General features: G+C 39.5%; 1 protein-coding gene across 3 annotated transcripts in view; it reads right to left on the bottom strand.

Moving 5' to 3' along the window:
* Positions 1-20992, bottom strand: part of BICRAL (BICRA like chromatin remodeling complex associated protein) — a 56482-nt gene that overhangs the window by 10273 nt on the left and 25217 nt on the right. For 2 of the 3 annotated variants that reach the window (XM_045010074.1, XM_045010076.1), the window contains 9 exons: positions 16119-16167; positions 11124-11172; positions 10956-11024; positions 5312-7015; positions 2849-2954; positions 1513-1613; positions 730-791; positions 441-586; positions 152-246 (listed from right to left, as the gene is read on the bottom strand). In XM_045010074.1, the coding sequence (XP_044866009.1) occupies positions 152-246; positions 441-586; positions 730-791; positions 1513-1613; positions 2849-2954; positions 5312-7015; positions 10956-11024; positions 11124-11172; positions 16119-16162 (2376 nt within the window). In that variant the 5' untranslated portion in view covers positions 16163-16167. Of the gene's footprint in view, positions 1-151; positions 247-440; positions 587-729; positions 792-1512; positions 1614-2848; positions 2955-5311; positions 7016-10955; positions 11025-11123; positions 11173-16118; positions 16168-17046; positions 18119-20992 lie in introns of those variants that run through there. The other variant, XM_045010075.1, reaches the window with a different exon arrangement.

Below are 20992 nucleotides of genomic sequence, written 5' to 3'. Positions count from 1 at the left end.
CCACAGTGGTAGCCACAAAAGAGGGAAGTAATACACCTCTGGGATCACTCTATTCTGGACCAGTAAACCTGTTTTAATAAGTCATTCCAATTTGCATTAACTGATCCATAAATTTCACAAAAATAATGTTTTTCTTGCTTATAAATCTTACCATTGCATCTTCTATGAGCAAACATCTGTACTTATTTAGCATAGCTTGTGTCCTTTTCAGAAGCTGCGTGGCTACAGATTCAAATTCACTGTCCACTAAAAAGACACAAAGAATACATTTAGATAATGTTCTTCAATAACTAGCACAGACTAGCAAAAGTGTCCTTTCTTTTTAGTCTTTCTGATTTACACAATCAATTTTTTCAGCACCCCATGTAATATTTAACTGCTTAAAAATTCTAATAAGCAGCAGCACAACTTTTATCATATCAAATTAAAACATAAATTACCTTTTCTTAAATCCTCCTTGGTTGGCAGTGATCCCTGGCACACATGATATGAGAGGAGTCTCTGGACTGCATCATTTAACGATCTGAATTGACTTTTATCTGGTGTCACAGCATGTGCCTGGTCCTTCTGTAACTGCTGTAGAATACTAAAAGGAAAATGACTAATATCAATAATTAACATTCTAATACCGCAAGGCTATATTACAGTTTACAAATTGACAGAGTGAGAGAGGCAGAGGTTAGTAGAAATGTCTGTAACAAAACTACAAATGAAAAAAAAAAGACTTACAAAGCTCCTTTTGTTAGCTGTTTAGCAGCAGGCCTCTTTTGTCCAACCGTATGAACATCCACCTAGGACCAAACCAAAACTCAATTACATTGGCATTATCTTTTCCTTTAGAAAAAATAAGTTACAGAATTTCCTTGCACAAACTGCTCATTAAGTATAAAATACTTTCAATTGCCTCTCACATTTATTTTCTGTAGGCTTCTGTATCAATGAAAACAGATTACTTGAAGTCTTTGCCATAAATGTGAGCTACCATAAATGACTCCTGCTTTGCTCATGAATGAAGTAAGCAATGGGGAAAACTACGTATCTCATCTTACACAGTCCCCCAAAAAGAAACCTACCACATCGGTAGTAAACAACAACACTAACAATTGAGTCCCACGACATAAAGAATAAAAAATGCAATGGAGTAACTAGAGGGTGTAGCCTTAGAGCACTTTGCTGATCAAATGGATATCAAGAGCAGAGCGCACAGTATTGAATTAGCAGACATCCCTTCACTCAGATTGCTATATTGATTCATTCATATTTAGAAAACAGGAAAAGGTTTTGTTTTTAAAACTTTAAAGAGGCTCATGGAATATCTCTAAGGGGTTGGAGGATATTCCTCTTTCCTTCCTCCCACCAAAACAAACTTTTGGAATATTAATGATTGTGTTTAGGATAGGGATCAATGAGAATAACATGTAGGAGATTATTCATTAATATTTCTGCACTGTTCCTGGTTCCTTATCATCATTAAAATTAAGAAAAACAGATTAACTGAAAAATGCTCCCTACCTGCACATTTTGTTGGATAGGAGATGATCCTACTACTTTTTCCTGCTGTGACTGTGTTGTTCCTAAAGGTTGCTGGATGATTTTACCTCCAGAATCCTGTCCTATAAAAGTACACATTTAAAAGAGTCTATTACTCATGATTCTTAAAACAAACCATCACAGAATTTTTGAAGTCCTGTGCTTAATCCTTTACTTGATCTGAAAATTACATATCAATAGATGTTGATACATAACAGTGTGTATAGGGGTATTGCTACTGCAGTCATGTAAGGAAATCAATACATGTAGTAAAATGGTACTCAGATACTACAGTGCTGAAAACTATAACCATGTTTATAAATAAAGAAAATCAGTCTAAAATCTCTAAACACATCAATTCAAAATACGAAAAAAATCAAGTATCATCCCAAAAGAGATTCGAAAAAAAATAAATTGGAGCCTATCCAGCTTTTTACTAATACTTCCCCAAAATTATAAACTCAAGACTCTGCAGCACCATTAAAAGTTGTGAATGAGTGGCTAGATCACACACTGTTGTAGATTCAGATGGGTAGCCTCCCACCTGATTGTCTAGCTGTATAATTTAGAGGAATCATCTCAGCCCAACACACCCACCACATGTAACACAAATAGTACTGTTACATTTTGCACAGAAACATTGTGTAGAACATGTTCATTCATTGTAATATATTAAATCAAAATGGACCTAGAAGCCTAGTGACATTTCCTTATGACTTAAGTCTATATTAGAAACTTTAAAATTGTAATTAGGATGGTGCCATTTCAAGAACCCACATAATATCTTCTCGTGTTCAGTGCATCACTACTTTAACCGAAAACCGATATTTACATTCTCTTTGCAAAACAATAACTGTTGATTAGATTCCAAGACATCCTGTACCAGGAAAGACAAAATGGTGAGTAGTTAGAGTTGTTATCACATAAGGATGGCTGGAAGTCTCAAAGACATAACTGGAATTTTGCAGCAGAAGACCTTGGTTTGAAAGTGACGTGATATTTCTCACTTCCTTCGCTTAAACACATCACACAGATGACACATTTGGATTATGGGAAAAGATTTTTGACTGCTCATTCCAAGAGTACATCTTGTCTATCATTCCAGCAAATAGAATCAGATGGCTACTAACAATTCTTGTTGGAAAAAGAGCATATGACCAATTGCTAAAGAGAAAGTCTGTGGGCTCAGCACCGTTGTTCCTCAAATGGAAAAAAAATAATCGTTAGGACCCCCTATCGCCACCAATCATCAGTCAGCACCTGACATAATGATGCCAGAGGGATTGGGGAAAACCATCATGAAAAGACTTTATCTGACCTGGCAACGTGTTACTCAGAGGACCTGTTAGCAGAGGTTGTCTCAAGCTATCCGGTAACTTTGATGCAGAAACTGGTGAAGACTGGTTCATAACTTTTTTCTGAGCCTGTGAAAATGCCATAGAGAAATAAAGGTTAGTCTAGTAATCACTGAAGTTTTAATAGACCTAATAACAATGCAAAAAGGAAACCTACAACTGAGCTCAACTCTTTCCCCCACTGTGATTATGTAAGAATGTCATCAAAGAAGCAAAATGAGAACAAAAACTAAACTTTCACTACATACCACTTCTTCTGAGGAGATTTCTTATTGAATTATATTTTCTCTATATAGGCCACTTTCCTTCAAAGAACTCCCCCTCCAAATCTAAATCTTCTAAAACAGTTCATCATCTGCAAGGCTAACTGTGCCATGATAGCAGTAAGTCTAGTTTTACTTTCTCTCAATACCAAAACAATGACCCCCCACACACACACACACACCTAGAAATTAAGAGAGAAACTCAATGCAATCATATTAATAAATTTCAATCTCAGATGAGCTGACACAACAGCATCTAATAGCTGTTGTGTGGTATTTTAATGAAATTTGGAATCCCAAACATGAAAAATAATCATGTTGTGCTGACTGGTTGGAAATTAACTATTTCCCTACACTCCCTTCTCTTCTATACTTTGTGTTCTGACATATTAAATAATCAGATCCTATACAACACAGTGCCAGTCAGTCCTCAGAAGTAGAAAGAGTATTGATGTGTAACACATTTCCTGTGTAATTACTGACTCTTTTATTTGTCCTATCAGCTAATAGAACTGGCAGCATTAGAATGCTGAAAAGTTCTGGGAGGCCCTTCTGCAGAAGAGGAAGGAAATCTTCAAGACTACTGTACCATGTCTCCATAAAACAGAAAAAGACTATCCATCCCTACCCATCCTAATAAGTGCCTTCAGTACAGGTTTTAAAAATGCCACTGTCCTAAATATACAAATTTGAAGAGTTGCATGAGAGTACAACGCCAAGGAAGAAGACCAAGTATGGAAAGTCACCATTTGTGAGATAACTAAGTAACCCTTTTTTCCTCTGGAAGTCATATCTGCATATTTCTAATTTGTGAGGGTCTCTCAAGCTGTACAAGAATCCTGGTCCAGAGAGTGGTACACTATCTAGAACTGACTAATTAATTAAAATACAATTTAACAATAAAATAAGGGTGGTTTGAAATTAAAAATATGGCTGTGAGCACAGAAAAAAGCTAGAGCTAATCATGGACAAGAACTGAGTTAGCGGGGGTCACACAGCCCTTTTATGACTCAGAATTTTCAGTGCCAACAAGAGGGCATTTCTGTGGCTCCAATGGACACTGGTTTTCAAAACTTCCCAAAGTGCCCATCCCACAAGTGAGGAAGTACAGAAGACACCTCAAAGAAGAACAGGTAACTAGGCCAATTTATTATGCTTAAAGAAAATACAAAATAACTAGCTGATTTCAGAAGTGGTGTAAATTCCCACTGTTGATCACGTGACACTAGTCATTCACTTACTGTCCCCAACAACACAAATCAATCCAGCTTGTTTTCCCCATCCCAAAACACATATGCAGTTTCTGATTCAGAGTTACACAGAATATCAGTATTTTAATTTTACTGATCACTTACTAAAGAAGGCATATTTATAAGGCTTCTCTTTCACAACTGATTATATGAGAATTTTTTCTCCCCAAAGAGCTCCACAAAATTCAGCTCTTTGTAACTCTTTCAATGGTCTACACAAGAGTGTGTCTCTGCCCCAAACTTCAAAACTGAAAATCCAAACTGATTGAGACATTTAAAGCCATACTGAACAGAGAACTAAATAAAATCTGCTGCAGGGAATAATCCTGTGCTGGCAGAGAAATGGCCTAGAGCACCATATACCCTTTTCCATCTCCAATTTCTGTGGGCCAAATACTGAGAGGACCTTCGCATGCATCACTATCATTGAAGTCAAAATGATCTTCAGGTACTTAGTACATGCCAGAGTTTTGCCTTATGACTCCAACAGTGTGATTTTCAAAAGTCCTGACTTGGCATAGTTCTGCTCCCACTGAAATCAATGGTAAAACTTCAATTGATTTCACTGGAAGCAGAAATAGGCCCATGCTGAACACCTTTAAAAATTCCACCACTTATCAACAAAAGCAAGACTATCTGAATTAATGGGAATGATAGAGTCATCCACCTTAAAGAAATATTCAAAGAGGTTTTTTGATTAAATGGTTGCAGCAGGAATTGGATATTTTTTCAGTAGATCAACAATATTTGTTTATAAAACAATTACCGTAAACATAGTAAATGATGTGTGAATATTTTTGGAGAATACAGTATTAAAGGACACTACCTATTAATGTCCTTCCCCACCAAAGAAAAAGGAAATGATTTAGAATGATTTTGTGCAATTTTGTTGGTACTTAAAGGGTATTCATACCTGAGCAAAAGTGAACTGTTGCTGTGTTACTCCTACTGATGTGCGACTGAAAGTGCTGATAGATTTAGAAGAGGAAACTGGAAGACAATGTGATACACTCACTGAAACTTGTGTTCTATTCTGCTGTGTAAGTTGATCTCCAGTAAAATTTCCTCCTGATGCAACAGACTGAACTGGTGGCCCCAGGCTGGGATGTACTGTGCCAGAAGAACTTACAACAGTAAACCGATTAGATGCTGACATATTTGAGACTGTAGACTGTCCAGGTGACATTGTAGTAAAACCTGATCTACCTTGAGAAACACTACTTTGACTGGGTGATAAATGCAACACTGTTGGTGATGCCTGTTGTAATGGCACCTGTCCACCAACAATTTGAGAAGTTCCATGATTTACTATAACTTGACTTCCAGGAGCTGTGAATGTCTGACCAGAAACTAATTGAACAGCTGTATTCTGATTATTCAGCATCTGTCCTGAATATGAATGGTTGGCCCTGAGCATGCTTGTAGAGTTCCTGTTCAGCATAACATGCTCAGCAGATACTTGGCTAGAAACCAACTGGGAAGGTTGAGTCTGAAGAAGTTGTCCATTTATGGTCTGGACATGATGAACCGAATTAGAATTGACAGAGAGACTTGTAGGTATGAGAAACTGATTTTGAGATACATGAGGCTGTCCCATAGGAGAATGGATAACAATACTACCGCCAGCATTACTAACTGTTTGAGGAGTAACTGATTTTCTTGTGTTTTGTTGATTAACAATATTAACAGACATATGAGGACCAACTACTGAATTTTGAGGTGAACTTGCTGAAGCAAAAGGAATCCCTTGTTGTACGTGATGCTGCTGTATTCCCAAGTTATTCACATTGTAAGCTGTTTGCTGACCCATCTGAATAGGCTTTGGTTGGATATTAATCGGAACTTTATTAGAATTTGGTGCTAGACCCCTCTGAATAATGATATTATGCACTGGTAAAGATGTCTGAAAATTTGTGCTGTTAAATGGGACAGTTACAGGTTGTGCTACTGGACTTGAATTTGAGTTACCAAACAGTGAGTTACCATTAGGAGTTTGTCTATGAACCAAGAGTCCGCTACTCATGTTTGCAGGTGCTTGCTGTCCACTGCCTTTCAATATAATCTGAGATCCATCAAGGTTGTTAATAGTCATCATGGAAGGTTGATTACTAAATGAACCAATTAGCTGTATCTGCCCCGAACCACTAATCTGACTACTATTAGACAAATGCTGGCTGGGAACACTAATTCCCACATGTTGCATAAAGCCATGTTGCACACCAACTGTATTGCTTGCAAAAGATGTTCCAACTGGTTGCTGTACCACTTGAGTAACTCCTATAGGTTGCAGCGTCTGACCTGAGTAATTAGACACATTAGAAGCCTGAGTAAAGGATGCTGATGAAGAAGGATGAAGCTGAGCTTGTGCAAACTGTTGGCTAGAACCTATACTGGCATCCAGATATGCCTCTTCTGCCAAAGTCTGTTCAGTAATATTGGCCTCCTGTAAGGACTTCTGAAGAATATCAAAAGGCTGATCCTCACTGAGATCAGGTAAAGGAGAAGATTCAAGTTCATCTTCAAGAAACTGAAGGCTACTTGACAGTTGTAGTCCATCACTAGGCCCCTCTCCAAGCTGATTGCTTACACCTTTGATGGAGGATTTAGGATCAGTGTTCTAAAATGAAAAACAATAAATAAATTACATTGCATTTTTTAAATAATGTAAGATACAAACTGTTTCCAATTAATTTTTTCCCTGCAAAGAACAAAGCCCCTCTATAATACCACATCCTTGTAGCTACATATGCACGGTGAAGTTCAACCCGTGCATAGGGCCAGCACAAAGCCCTTGCACCACTTATGCCCTCAAAACCAACTGCTGGGGCAGCACTGCTAAGGTGCAAAATTCAAATCTCAACCCACTCAAAGCCAAGATGTCTTCAAAAACCCAATTCCTTTTTGGCCCATGATAAATGTAAGGTCTGGGTGTGAAATTCAGACAGTTTCAGATTCAAGGGTAGAGAATTTTTGGCTTTGGATGTTTCACATAAACATTGTGAAAACTGCTGCATGACACAGTTGTCATACTGGAAATCTCTAAGGGTAGGTCCATACTTACCCGCCGGGTCGACGCGGAGAGTTCGACTTCTCGGAGTTCGAACTATCGCGTCTAATCTAGACACGATAGTTCGAACTCCGAACGCACTCCCGTCGACTCCGGAACTCCACCACCGCAAACGGCGGTGGCGGAGTCGACGGGGGAGCCATGGAGTTCGATCCCGCGGCGTCTGGACAGGTAGGAAATTCGAACTAAGGTAGTTCGACTTCAGCTACGCTATTCGCGTAGCTGAAGTCGCTTACCTTAGTTCAACCCCGCCCCCGTAGTGTAGACCAGGCCTAAGACCTCTACCTTCAGTGTTTGCTTTCGTCCCCCTTTCACTGACTGCCACACTACTCCATGAGTATAATTTATTTATTCAATTCACATTTGTGTCTGCCTTTTACTGAATCTAGCTTATTTTATGAAAGCATCTCTGTCACTTTGGAATTTTGAGGGATAGTTCTTGCTATTTTATTAAAGGTTTTCAAAAAAGTAACAGAAACCTTACAACTTTACCTGTAAAACTATAATATACAGTACATGCATGAAAACACAAGGATTAAATCTGGCACAAATACTTTATCAGCACTTCAGAAACATCTAAAATTTAGGGGCCAGATTCTCTGCTGTGTGCACCTTCTATTAGGTACAGCAGAAAGGGGGCTAATTGAAACCTGGTTATATCTCCCAGATTCTCTGTCCACATGAGAACAGCCTGGTGTCTGCTCTAACATGTGCCAATTGACTATGCTACCCAAGGGACCATCCACCATCTGGGAATTATGCTCTGGCCACTCCCTGTCCATGTGCGGGGAGTCAGGTCACTGTGGAGCAGTGGTGGCAGCTGAGGGCATATGAGAGGCTGAAAATAGAGCTCAGTGAGTGACATGGGCTAGCATTAGAAAAAATGAGTATAAAATGGCTTTGAACAAATTCAGGCTGGAGATCAGAAGACTGTTTCTAACCATCAGAGGAGTGAGGTTCAGGAACAGCCTCCCAATAGGAGCTGTGGGAACAAACAACTTAATTAGTTTTCAGAGAGCTGAACCAATTTATGCATGGGATGTATGACATGATTGCTTGTGATGGTGGGGGACGAGGTTTAGCAACCCTGAGAGTGCCTTCTGGTTCATGTCAGATATTCTTAAAAGCTCAGGCATCAGCTGTCACCTGTAGGGGTGATCAAGGGATTTTCCCCCCAATGTATTCTGGTGTTGGTTTGGGTGTTGTGATATTGGTTTTTGTGGGTTTTTTGTTTTTCTTTTTTGTCTCCTGTGAAGCAGCAGATGGCCATGGCTGGAGATGGGATCATGGATGGGACTCCGAGTGGTACTGATAATTCTCTCTCTCAGGTGGTTGTTTGGCTTGTTCCTGCTCACATACTCAGAGGCTGGTTGCCTGTGTAGGGTCAGGAAGGAATTTTTCTACAGGTCATACTGGCACTGACATTGGGGATTCTTCCCCATCCTCTGTGGTACGGGTGCATGGCCAGGTCCATGTGGGTGTATTTCACTTAATATCCTGCCACTGAAGGGTCCTTTGGTACTGGTGCATCTCAGTCCCTCCTACTCTCTGCTGGTGGTTTATATTAGTTTAGTTTCCTGTGGGCCTTAACACCTTGGTCTAATTTCAGCTGTTGGGCTCAGTGTGCATGTGTTGGTGGCCTGTGATACACAGGTTAGACTAGACTGATCTGGTGGTCGCTCCTGGCCTTAAATCCTATTACTCTAAATGGGAGTGAGGGAAGAATGCAGGATATTGCCCCATGAACCTACAGCCAAAAGCCATTTGCCCCAGCTCCCACTGCCCTCCTGGCTACTCACCCATCACAAACATCTCAGGCTGCAGCAGGCTCTCTTGCCTTTCCCAAAGCCCCTAAAGCAGGGGTGGGCAAACTTTTTGGCCTGAGGGCTGCATCGGGTTTCATAAATTGTATGGAGGGCCGGTTAGGGGAGGGGGTCATGGCCCGGCCCCCACCTCCTATCTCCCTCCCTCCCCCCGCCGGGATTCCTGCCCCATCCAACCCCTCTGTTCCCTGACAGCTCCCCCAGGAACCCTGCCCCATCCATACCCCCCCGCTCTCTGTCCCCTGACTGCCCCCGGATCCCTGCTGCCCCATCCAACCCCTCCTCTCATTCCTGACAGCGCCCCCAGGACCCCTGTCCCATCCAACCACACCTTCTTCCTATCCCCTGACTGCCCCCTGAACCCCTGCCCCCAGCCGCCCCATCCAACCCCCCGTCTCCTTCCTGACTGCTCCCCCCGGGACCCCTGCCCCCATTCAACCCCCTGTTCTCCCCCCGACTGCCCCTCCCCCAGACCACCCCCCCAAACGCCCCTGCCATCTATCCAATCCCCCCTGCTCTGTGCCCCCTGAAGCACCGGTAGCTAGTGGTGCTATAGCTGCGCCACCCGGCTGGAGGCGGGCTACGCTGCCACCACCACCACGCAGCACAGAGCACCTGGTCAGGCCAGGCTCTGCAGCTGCGCTGTCCCAGGAGCTCACAGCTCTGCTGCCCAGAGCATTGCGCCGGTGGCACAGCGAGCGAGCTGAGGCTGCAGGGCAGAGGGGACAGCAGGGAAAGGGCTGGGGGCTAGCCTCCCAGGCCAGGAGCTCAGGGGCCGGGCAGGATGGTCCCGCAGGCCGGATGTGGCCCACAGGCCATGGTTTGCCCACCTCTGCCCTAAAGGATCACTCCTCCCCCCAAACAATCCAATTTCCCTCAGCAGCACCCACCTTCCCCAGCGTCTCCTGCCTCCCCTTAATACCCTGTTTCCTATGGGCATCTCCAGTTTCTGAGACACACACAGAAAATAGGCTCCTACTTCCCCCATTCCTGCAATCAGCAGGACCCAAGGGAGCTACCAGTGACTGTCACAGGAAAGAAATGTCACACACTGCCTACTTCTCCCATGAGCACCTTCCTGCTTTCTCTCTGACATGTGGGAAAAGATCCTAGTCAAAATCCACAAAGCCACAACTTTGCTCTTCTTCATGTGCCTCCTTAAAACTCACCTCTACCATGATGTATACAGGGAACTGTTGTCTAAAAATGGCTAGACAGGTGGAAAATTGTGATCATTGTTCCTGGCTAGCTGAAAATTGTGCACACCCTAAAACCATTTTCCCCACTTTCATCCAACCACAGTGTTTGTCTCATCGTCCTGTCACACCTTTGTCTTTTAGACTGTAAGCTGTTTGGAGTAGGGAATAATGTCATTTGCTACATGTTTGTACTGCAATATAAATGTTAATAAATAAAATAAATATAATAAATAAATAAATAATAAAGGGAGTGGATGAGGACAATTTGCCTCTATAAAAACTGCAACTACAAAGAAGTTACAGGTGCTTTAAACATACATTCACAGTTTTCAGTGTCTAGATGTGCCTATTTTATGTCAGTTATTAACATTATTAACATCTACTCCATTTAGTTGTATACAGGACAAACAAACTATGATGAAAGCGTGTAATCACAATAAATACACATTTTCTCTTCTGAATACTTACATTGGAGTTGGCGAAAATTGAATTAGAATTGGCTGCAGAGTACCCTGCATTAGTCAAGTCTTCATTGCTCTGTTAAGACACAAATGTAGTAAAGTAACATTAAACTAATAATAAAGCAGCCACTAAAGTTCATGTAATTTTAGAGTAGTATAGTAGAATACTACTTACAGATTTACTACTAGGACCATGTAGAAAATAATTCAGTGCCTGTGGATCTCTTTAAAAAGAAACAAAAAAAGTTATCACTTTTAAGTACTTACATTTGTTAAAAAGCATAATTAAGACAAAAAACAATAAAAACCTTGAGCCGGGTGCTCCGTTCATGTAAATCAGTGTAGCTCTACTGACTTCAATAGAGCTATGCCAATTTACATCAGCTGAGGATCTATCTTTTTTGTTTTCAGCAAACCATGTTAATATGTAAATTTATATTTTTCACCTTTTTTTTTTCTTTTTTTTTTAAAAAGAGGCTTCCTCAAAGACAGGAATTCTCATCATTACATTTCAGAATTTCAGGATTTCATTACTCCAAAAACATCTAAATATCACTTTACATGTTTACTTCCATTCTATAGGCCACTACTGATTACACCATCTGTTAAATAAATACCCAATATTCTATAACACAACAAAGTTTGCATTAAATGGACAAGCAATGGTATTAGATCAAGAAATGTAATCACTAAAATACGAATAATCTCCTCTAATGAGCTCTATTGCCTGCAAATTGGTTAAAGTCCTGATAAAGAGCTACCATATTTAATAATTAAATATTTAAGATGTTTTCTTGCCAGTCTATTCATAAAAAAGAAAATTTTCTCAACTACAACAACATTATCTTCTCTGGGGAAAAAGTTATATCTTTTCCAAATGAAATCAAATGTATAACTGACTAGATGCATTTTTCTTTTGATAACTTGATAAGAAAGGCTATACTGGGTCCATCTAGCCCAGTATCCTGTCTTTTGACAGTGGCAAATGCCAGTTGCTCCAGGAGGAATTAACAGAACAGGTAATCATCAAGTGATGCATCCCCTGTCGCCCAGTCTCAGCTTCTGGAAATAGAAACTGGGGACATTATCCCTGACCATCTTGGCTAATAGCCATTGATGGACCTATCCTCCATGAATTTATCTAGTTCTTTTTTGAACCCTGTTATAGTCTTGACCTTCACAACATCATCTGGCAAGGAGTTCCACAGGTTGACTGTGTGTTGTGTAAAAAAATTATTCCTTTTTTTTTTTGTTTGTTTTAAACCTGCTGCCTGTTAATTTTGTTTGGTGAACCCTAGTTCATGTTTTATGAGGAGGAGTAAATAACACTTCCTTATTTACTTTCTCCACACCAGTCATGATTTTATAGACATTCCCCCTTACTCATCTCTTTTCCAAGATGAAAAGTCCCAGTTTTATTAATCTCGCCTCATATGGAAGCCATTCCATACTCCTAATCATTTTTGTTGCCCTTTTCTGAACGTTTTCCAATTCCAATACATCTTTTTTGAGATGGGGTGGCACATCTGCATGCATTCAAGATGTGGGCATACCATGGATTTATTTAGAGGCAATATGATATTTTCTGTCTTATTATCTATCCCTTTCTTAATGATTCCCAACATTCTGTTGGCTTTTTTGACTGCCGCTGCACATTGACTGGATGTTTTCAGAAAATTATCCACAATGACTCTAAGATCTCTTTCTTGAGTGATAACAGCTAATTTAGACCCCATCATTTTATATGTATAGTCGGGATTATGTTTTCCAATGTGCATTACTTTACATTTGTCAACATTGAATTCCATTTGCCATTTTGCTGTCCAGTCACCCAGTTTTGTGAGATCCTTTTGTAGCTTTTCGCAGTCTGCTTGGGACTTAACTATGTTGAGTAGTTTTGTATCATCTGCAGGTTTTCCACCTCACTTGTTTACCCCTTTTTCTAGATCATTTATGAATATGTAGAATAGGACTGGTCTCAGTATAGACCCCTTGGGGAAACCTCTCTCAATTCTGAAAACTGCCTATTTATTCCTACCCTTTGTTTCCTATCTTTTAACCAGTTACCCTCCCATGACAGCTTACTTTGGTTAAGAGCCTTCAAGATACTCTTTCATTGAACAAAATATTGATACACAATTAAAAAAAGAAGTGCAGCTAGATGAATTAAGTATTTGCAGTTCAAGTGTATTTAAAAAAATACACACATTCATGCAATGCAAATCTGGTGGTAAAAATACTCAATGTATGCATACAAACATGTGACTTTAAATTACAGGGATTACTTTGTAGTTATTGCTAAATATAGCAATTATACAATTATTTTATTGACACACCCATTAATGTACACATTCAATTAAAAAAGTTATGTGACCTCTTTGATTTAACAGAAATAATCTTTATTTGTAAATAGTACTAATAAAACATTTTGAAAAACATTTTTATGGATCTCCCCAATAAACACCAGAGTCAATCTTAAAATTTCCCTCTTCTTTCTTGATCATCCTAAAAGAAAAACAGAAAACAAAATAAAGACACCTCAAGTCTCCATATAAGTTTATAGCATAAGCTCACAAACACCAGGAAAATCATGCTGCTACTATACATGTGCCCTGTTCAGCCAGTTGCACTCTGTGCCTCTAGAATAGGGCTTTAATTTAGTATGAGAACATTTTCATGGAATTGGATATCTGATTCATTCCTACTCAGCTAATTGTCATATCTATTTAAATCAAGCCTAATTAGCTAGAATAAATAACTACAATTGGCTTTTAATTAAATTAAACTAGACTGAAAATAGGGGGGGAAAAACTGAATATTTTTCAAAATCTTCATAAAGTACATTCCAGTTCAAACTCCATTGCAATAATAAGACTAAATAGTGATTTTAACTGTAAAATATAGAGCTAATCTTAGAATGGACCTAATTTGTTTCCAGCCACTTGTTCTGCTAGTTACACTAATTAAAGAAATGCCTTTTATTCTTATTTTAATTTAAATGGGATTTTTTTTTTAAAAAGGAGAGAGCGGGAAACCTAATTCTTGTATAAAGTTAATATTAATGCATATAGTATAGCACGGGGCTCTGCAATCTAGCTGAAAAAGGTGTATAATGATTTCCAATGATTGGAAGTGGAAAATTCAGGCTAGAAATAAGGTGTATTTTTAATAGTGAGGGTAATTAACTATTGGAAAAACACTGCTAGGGACTTGGTGGATTTTCCATCACCTGAAGTCTTTAAATTATGACTAGATATGTTTCTAAAAGCTATGCTGTAGCTCAAACAGAAGTGATACTATATATATTTTAAACATATTGCATGATATACATGACACTCAGGTAACATCTAGGCATCTAAGATCAGATTCTACTCACACACATTACAACCTTCACACACTATATTTTTAAGAGAAATCTCATTTTCAGTACAGAGTACAGAAAATTAAAAGGAGAAAGGCTTCACTGTCTCATTCATACATGAACTCATTGGGTTTATGAGGTTTTGCTGATACATGACCAAGACCTTTACTATCAATACTGCTTACCAGCTTTTATGATCATGACAAATTTAAATGTTGATGTTTTATCATCATCCTAACTAACCATCCTTTCTTATAACTTTTATTATTTCTAAAAATAAATCCATAAAGATTAGAAGACACTTACCAAACTGAAAGATTTAATGGAGACAAACTTCAGTTTTTCTGTCCTGCCAGATGTTCTGAACGATAGCTGATACAAGCAGTAAAAAGGGACACTACAACAAATAATACATTACACCCAACACTCTCCTATTTGTAGGACCTCATCTTCTGAGCATTCTTTGGACTTGGACTGGAATTCTTGTAACTTGGCTTATTACTGAGCGCTTTCATTTTTGTTTCCATTTGGACAATTCTTAAGCTGATGTTCCAGGCAGGATGTAAATATGTTCCCTTTGGTGGCTGAAGTCAGCAGTCTCATATTATAATACTGTACATGATGATTGTTAGGCAACACCTACCAACAACTTGTTATTTGGTAGGCTATTCACATACTAGTCTGATCTAATTATAGTTATTATTGGGCTTGATACTTCATTCCTTTTGCATTCAAGGCTCTCACTGGTTTCAGTGGAAGTTTTGGGTGCATAAGCAATGCAAGATAAAGCTCACTGTTTGCTATACTTGACATATGTGGATAGATTTGTCTTCTTGATTTCATCTACAGCTAGAACCATGCAGGAAAACTTTCCTATTGCAGTGACTGGCATAACATTTGAAAAAAAAATTCAGTCTGAAAAAAGTACTAGATATCAGATATTCAATATGTTCTACACATTTTGGACATATTACGATAAATGTCTGCTCTTGAAGAACTATACTGATATTTTAGCCAGTCAAGGAAAAAGGACTTCACCATGCCTACAGTGAATATATCTCAATTCCACATAAAGCTTTTCTTGGTTGCAACTGTACCTAAATATTGATTTTTGAATCCCATATGGAATACACATCAATGTGCACGTAAAAGTGGTATAGAATGGAATAGAAATAATGCAAAGTAGAAAGACTGTGATTTTGTTTGTTTGGTTGGAGGACGGTTGTTTTTTTTATACAAATAGGGATTTAAAATAAAAATGCCTTTGAATAGACAAAAGTTGATAACCTTTAAAATTCCTGATTGTTTGTAATTCTTTATAATACCGGTAGCAATTCAACCCTATAAAATTGGTACACAAATGCATTTTATCTTCTGTAAAAATAATTTAGGTAGCTTGTATTTTGAATCAGTCTATATATTTTAATTATATTTTCATTTAGAAGGTAATGTCTGTGAACATGCCATTCTGACTGCACTGAAGGCTAAAGTCCTTTATCTAGCCAAAAAAGGGATATTTCCTTTGCATCACGAGTGTAGGGTAGGTTTCCCTGTTTGCTAATGTGCCTCAACACTGACCTGACAGGACCATCATTGGGCATGATGGTCAGTGTCATGCCAAAAACCAGTGGACTACCAATTAGCATAAATTCTGATTGTGACTATCTGTTCCTCACTTACAGGCCTCCAAACTATCACATGACACCAACTTCCAAAGACTACTGAAAATTAATCATCTTTTATATGGATTAATTTTGTACAATGATTTTGCATAGATTTTTCTTTAAGAATTTCTTAAGGGGAACTTACCCAATAAGATCAAGGAGACAGGACTCATCGTCGTCATCATCCATGACAACTAAAGCAAAAAAGGAAATGACTGGTATTTCATCAAAATCAGAGAAAAAATTTCCTTCAACAATAAAACAAAATTTCAAAACATCAATTTTTTTCAATAAACAATTTGTGGGAATTATGTGATATTTATTCTGGGCCATATTCTTAGAACTTGTACAACTGCCACTAAAGTTAATACAAGTCATGAAGCTAATGTGAGTCCTGCACTCTTAGCTGCGTGCAGAATTTAGCCCCGTGTAACTAGCTGTGTAAACATAATGCAGTATTTTAATCCTGTCATTCTGTGGTTATTTTAAAAATGGAAGATGACAATGGCCTGATCAAACTGACCAATTGGACCACTTTATAGATGAAAAAATGTTAATTATAGACTCATATTTCTCTCACAGTAAAATACGTTTCTAGGAATTTTTGTTTACAGTGACAGCTCACTCATCAGGGAACAAATGAGCATTGCAAAACCTGGAACATTGGGGACTACTAAGCATGGTGTTTTGTTACTCACGATACAATAAGGTGAAGTAAGCTGAGGGGAGTAGGAACCACAGCCCAGTGGGCTGGGAAGAACACTATATGCCCAACCTAAGTCATAAGGCACTGAGCAGCTGGCTGAGAAGAATGCTGTTTTCTCAGAACCCTTTAACACACATTTGTATCAGTGGCTGGCCCTTAAAGATATGCTCACTCTTAGTTTCTTCTAAGTGACAATCATAAGCATACTTCAGTGAGCTCCTGGTGATAGAAGTAGAAGCTGAAAATCCTAAAGAAATATCTGCTACACACATCACTTGCATTAACAGGATTGTATTTAATCACTTGTGCATTAGTTACACCCTATCTCTACTTCCAAACCATCATGGCCATCTTCTCCCCTACTCACTGCTTGTTCAGTTTGGGCTGGATGTTCTTCTGCATTTCTCCTCTGCTTGCTCTGCTCTTTAGGCTTCTGAGATTGTAGGATTCTGGTTCTCCTACCACAATAACCATCATCATCTCATTTGACTGCTCTATCTCCTTTACTCTTTTCCACTCGGTTGATACTCCTTAAGGTTCTATCCTTACACTGCCTCTCCTGCCCTCCTTTACTCTCTCTTTAGGTGACCTCATCTGCTCTCACTATTTAAGATACAAACTCTATGCTGGCATTTCCCAAATCTACCCATAACTCTGACCTCCCATCCAACTATCCACTCTCACGTCTCCAAATGCCTTTATATTATCTCCTCATGAGTGTCCTGCAACCACTTCAAATTTAACATGTCCAAAATTAAATTTCTTAGTAATCTCTCTCAATTTCCTCTGTTCTCTACCTTGCTGACAACTCCACTGTCTCCCCTATCACCTGGACTCGCAAACAAGGTGTTATCCAAAATTGCTTTGGGGGGATATGCAGCCCTTCTGTAGTGCAGAGCCCCACCCAGTAAGGATTCCCTCTGCATTAGTATGCAGAAGCAGGTGAGGGGGGGCCCACCACTGTGTGGATTCTCCAGTGCTTACTCCTGTTGGGTGCAGGAGGGGAGGGGGACAAGTTGAGCCTATAGAGAGCTATTTCAACTACTGGACTAAAGTAGCATCCCTGGAGTGACTCTGCACCCTAGGAAAGAGAATTCTTTCCCCTATGGACTAGCCCATCTACTCAATGCCAAATCCAGCTATTCAGTATGGATGCTGGGCTGAGGATTTAAACCACAATGATTTACAACATAAACACTATTTTATTATGTCACTGCACTGTGTAAATATGTACTATTAGGAATAAATGTTTAGCCTACAGCTTTCTTTAACTCTATTCCTAGTAGTGTTTATAGTACATTGTTCTTTCCTTTGATCTAACAGCAGAATTTTGAGTCCACACATGGAGTACTGCTTCAGTGGTGGGATTTTCTAAGGGCTTGTCTACACATACCCTATTACAGTGGCACAGCTGCAGGTCGCTATAACGCTTCACTGTAGACACTCACTACAGTGACAGGAGAGGTTCCCCACCGCTGTAGTTAATCCATCTGCCCTCAAGGCAGTAGCTAGACTGATGGAAGAATTCTTCCATCAACCTAGCCCCGCCTATACCGAGGTTTAGTTCGGCATAATTTTGCACTCCTGAGACACGTCACCATGCTGATATAAGTTTTCAGTGTAGACCAGCCCTCATATGCACAAGTCTCACTGAAAATCAATAAAATTTGTGCTGCATTACATAGGTTCTTTTGAAAACCCCACCCCAAAAACACAATAGCAGTATATTTTCTTATGTAAAAAAAGTTCTGTGGCTACCTCACGGGACACTACCGTGCAACCAACTGCTTATAAACAATTGAACTTGAGAAGAAGCAAAAATAAAGATGGAAATGTTTTACCAAATGGACCATAAAATCTGTTGTGACAAAGTAATAAAGATTATAGATTTTAAGAAAAAAGAAATAAAAGTCTAAGTAACAATGCAGAAGTTTTGCTCAGCTTCAGTATTTACATATGCATCAAACCAATAAAAACAAATAAGCTGAATTTGACAGTAAAAGCTCAATCATTTGTCAAAATCTGCAAATTATATTTTAAAAAGAAAAGGTAGGACTGAATGAAAATGCATTATAAATAAAAATTTCAGTGGGTAATTCATATTCCTCTTTACAATCTTTACACTTTATAAAGTCTTGACACTAAAGACTTTTTTGATTAATTCAAAATGAAAAATATCTACTAATATGTTTTTCTTCATTCTGCAAGTCTATTCTATTAAAATCTACCCAACATACTGTTAACAATACAAAAGATACATACATATACTGTACATTTTAGCAAGCAGCAAAGATCAAGGGCAGCCATGATTAGCGAGCTCCCAAACAAAAGCACGCTTACAACATGCCAGAATAATGAATTGTGCTGTGAGCTAGTCTCAGTGCCAGTGGAGTAGACTTTTAAGAGCCCAAATACAGAGTTCTGCACCTGGAAGGGAATTGAGCCAGCCAGGGAGTAGTCTATGTGAAACCTATCCACTCAAAACATAGGATCCTAAGCATGCACCCTGTAAAGGACTAAGACTTTTTTTAAATGAAAAAAACTCAACCACACATAAAATGGCTTAGAAATATGAGCACAGAGATTACCCCTCAGGCTATTCAAGATATGAGTTGCAGAGGAATATTATGTGGCATATTACAATATTTATGCTCATACACTTCCTAACCGTGAAACGGCTTTTGTGCAGAAACAGCCATTAGTCTTCGGTAAGTTACCTCTTCTGTTTGTAGGAAGGCACAGATTGTGTGAATCTAGGCTTTGATCAGAAGAACACTTAACATTGCTTTTGCAGTGTATTTGCATGCTCATTCAGGGGTCTATTACACCTATTTCTAGGTTTCAGACAGAATTAGGCCCATAATCTCTAAATATCACATAAACCGAAAAAAAGACCATCACAAAATACAAATAAGCCGGACGACAATCCACACATAACACGTCTTTACAGATGAAATGTGTCACTGTAAGGTATCTGATTTAGGATCAGCTTTATTCTTTTTTCCATACTTTTAATGAAATTCCCATTAATGCCAACAGAAATTCTGTGCATGTATGGAAAGGAGAATAGATTCTATTATTTCCTTCTTACCTATCAGTGATCTGGTTCAATAGACATGCAAAAAATTACTATCAGCAGTCTTTACACAATCAATGCAACAGTACTTCACACTAGACAAAGATACACAGATTATATTTCTGGACATCTCAGATCCAAAAATGGTTATATTCTACTGAGGGCATCATCCATATATATTAGAAGGGCCATATGCTCTTGGGACTTGATACACTTTAAATAATAGAAACTGTAGCAACTTCCTACTATTATAGCCTCAAGTGACTGCCACAACTTCCTACTTAATATGATGCCATACTGAATTGCAAGAGAAAAAATGATACCGCACAGAGTCTGCAAAAGATCTACAAATAGCATACAGAGGATGTGGTCTGTGGAAAAGTGGTTCAAGTTTAGAACTAAGTATGAAACTTAGAGGCTAATTAGATATTTAGGCTAAATTCTGCTCAGTTCACTGGTGTAAAGCTAGAGTAATTTTATTTACCTCAATTAAATTATTCCAGATGTACATCAGTGTAACTGATAGCAGAATTTTACTCATAGAGACCTAGATACTATGGTGATTGATGCTCTATAAATACCATAGGGTAACTAAGTTAAAGATACTGAGCCAAATTCAACGTGATGCAAGCAAGTGCATGTCCTTAAGCTTACCTGTTTAAAAAAGGGTGGCCAGGTGTCCGATTTTTGACAGAACGTCAGGTTGAAAAGGGACCCGGCGGCTCTGGTCAGCACCAGACTGTTAAAAGTCTGGTCGGCAGCATAGCGGAGCTAGCTGCGGCTCCGCGCGGCTCCCAGAAAAAATGGCATGTCCCCCCTCCGGCTCCTACGTGTAGGGGCAGCAAGGGGGCTCCGCACGCTGCCCCCGCCCCAAGCCCCAGCTCTGCAGCTCCCATTGGCCGGGAACCACAGCCAACGGGAGCTGTGGGGGAGGTGCCTGTGGATGTGGCAGCACGCAGAGCTGCTTGGCTCTGCCTCCACCTAGGAGACGGAGAGGGGACATGTCGCTGCTTCTGGGAGCTGCTTGAGGTAAGCACCGCCCGAAGACCGCAACCCTGATCCCCTCCCGTGCCTCAATCCCGTCCCAGCCTTGTTCCCCCTCCCACACTTCGAACCCCTCAATCCCAGCCCAGAGCACCGTCCTGCACCCCAAACCTCTCATCCCCAACCCCACTCCAGAGCCCATACCCCCAGCCAGAGCCCTCACCCCCCTCCATGCCCCAAGCCCCTGCCCCAG

This window comes from Mauremys mutica, chromosome 3 (genome assembly GCF_020497125.1).
Source record: "Mauremys mutica isolate MM-2020 ecotype Southern chromosome 3, ASM2049712v1, whole genome shotgun sequence".
NCBI classification, from domain to species: Eukaryota; Metazoa; Chordata; order Testudines; family Geoemydidae; genus Mauremys; species Mauremys mutica.
This window is presented reverse-complemented; position numbering and strand designations above follow the sequence as displayed.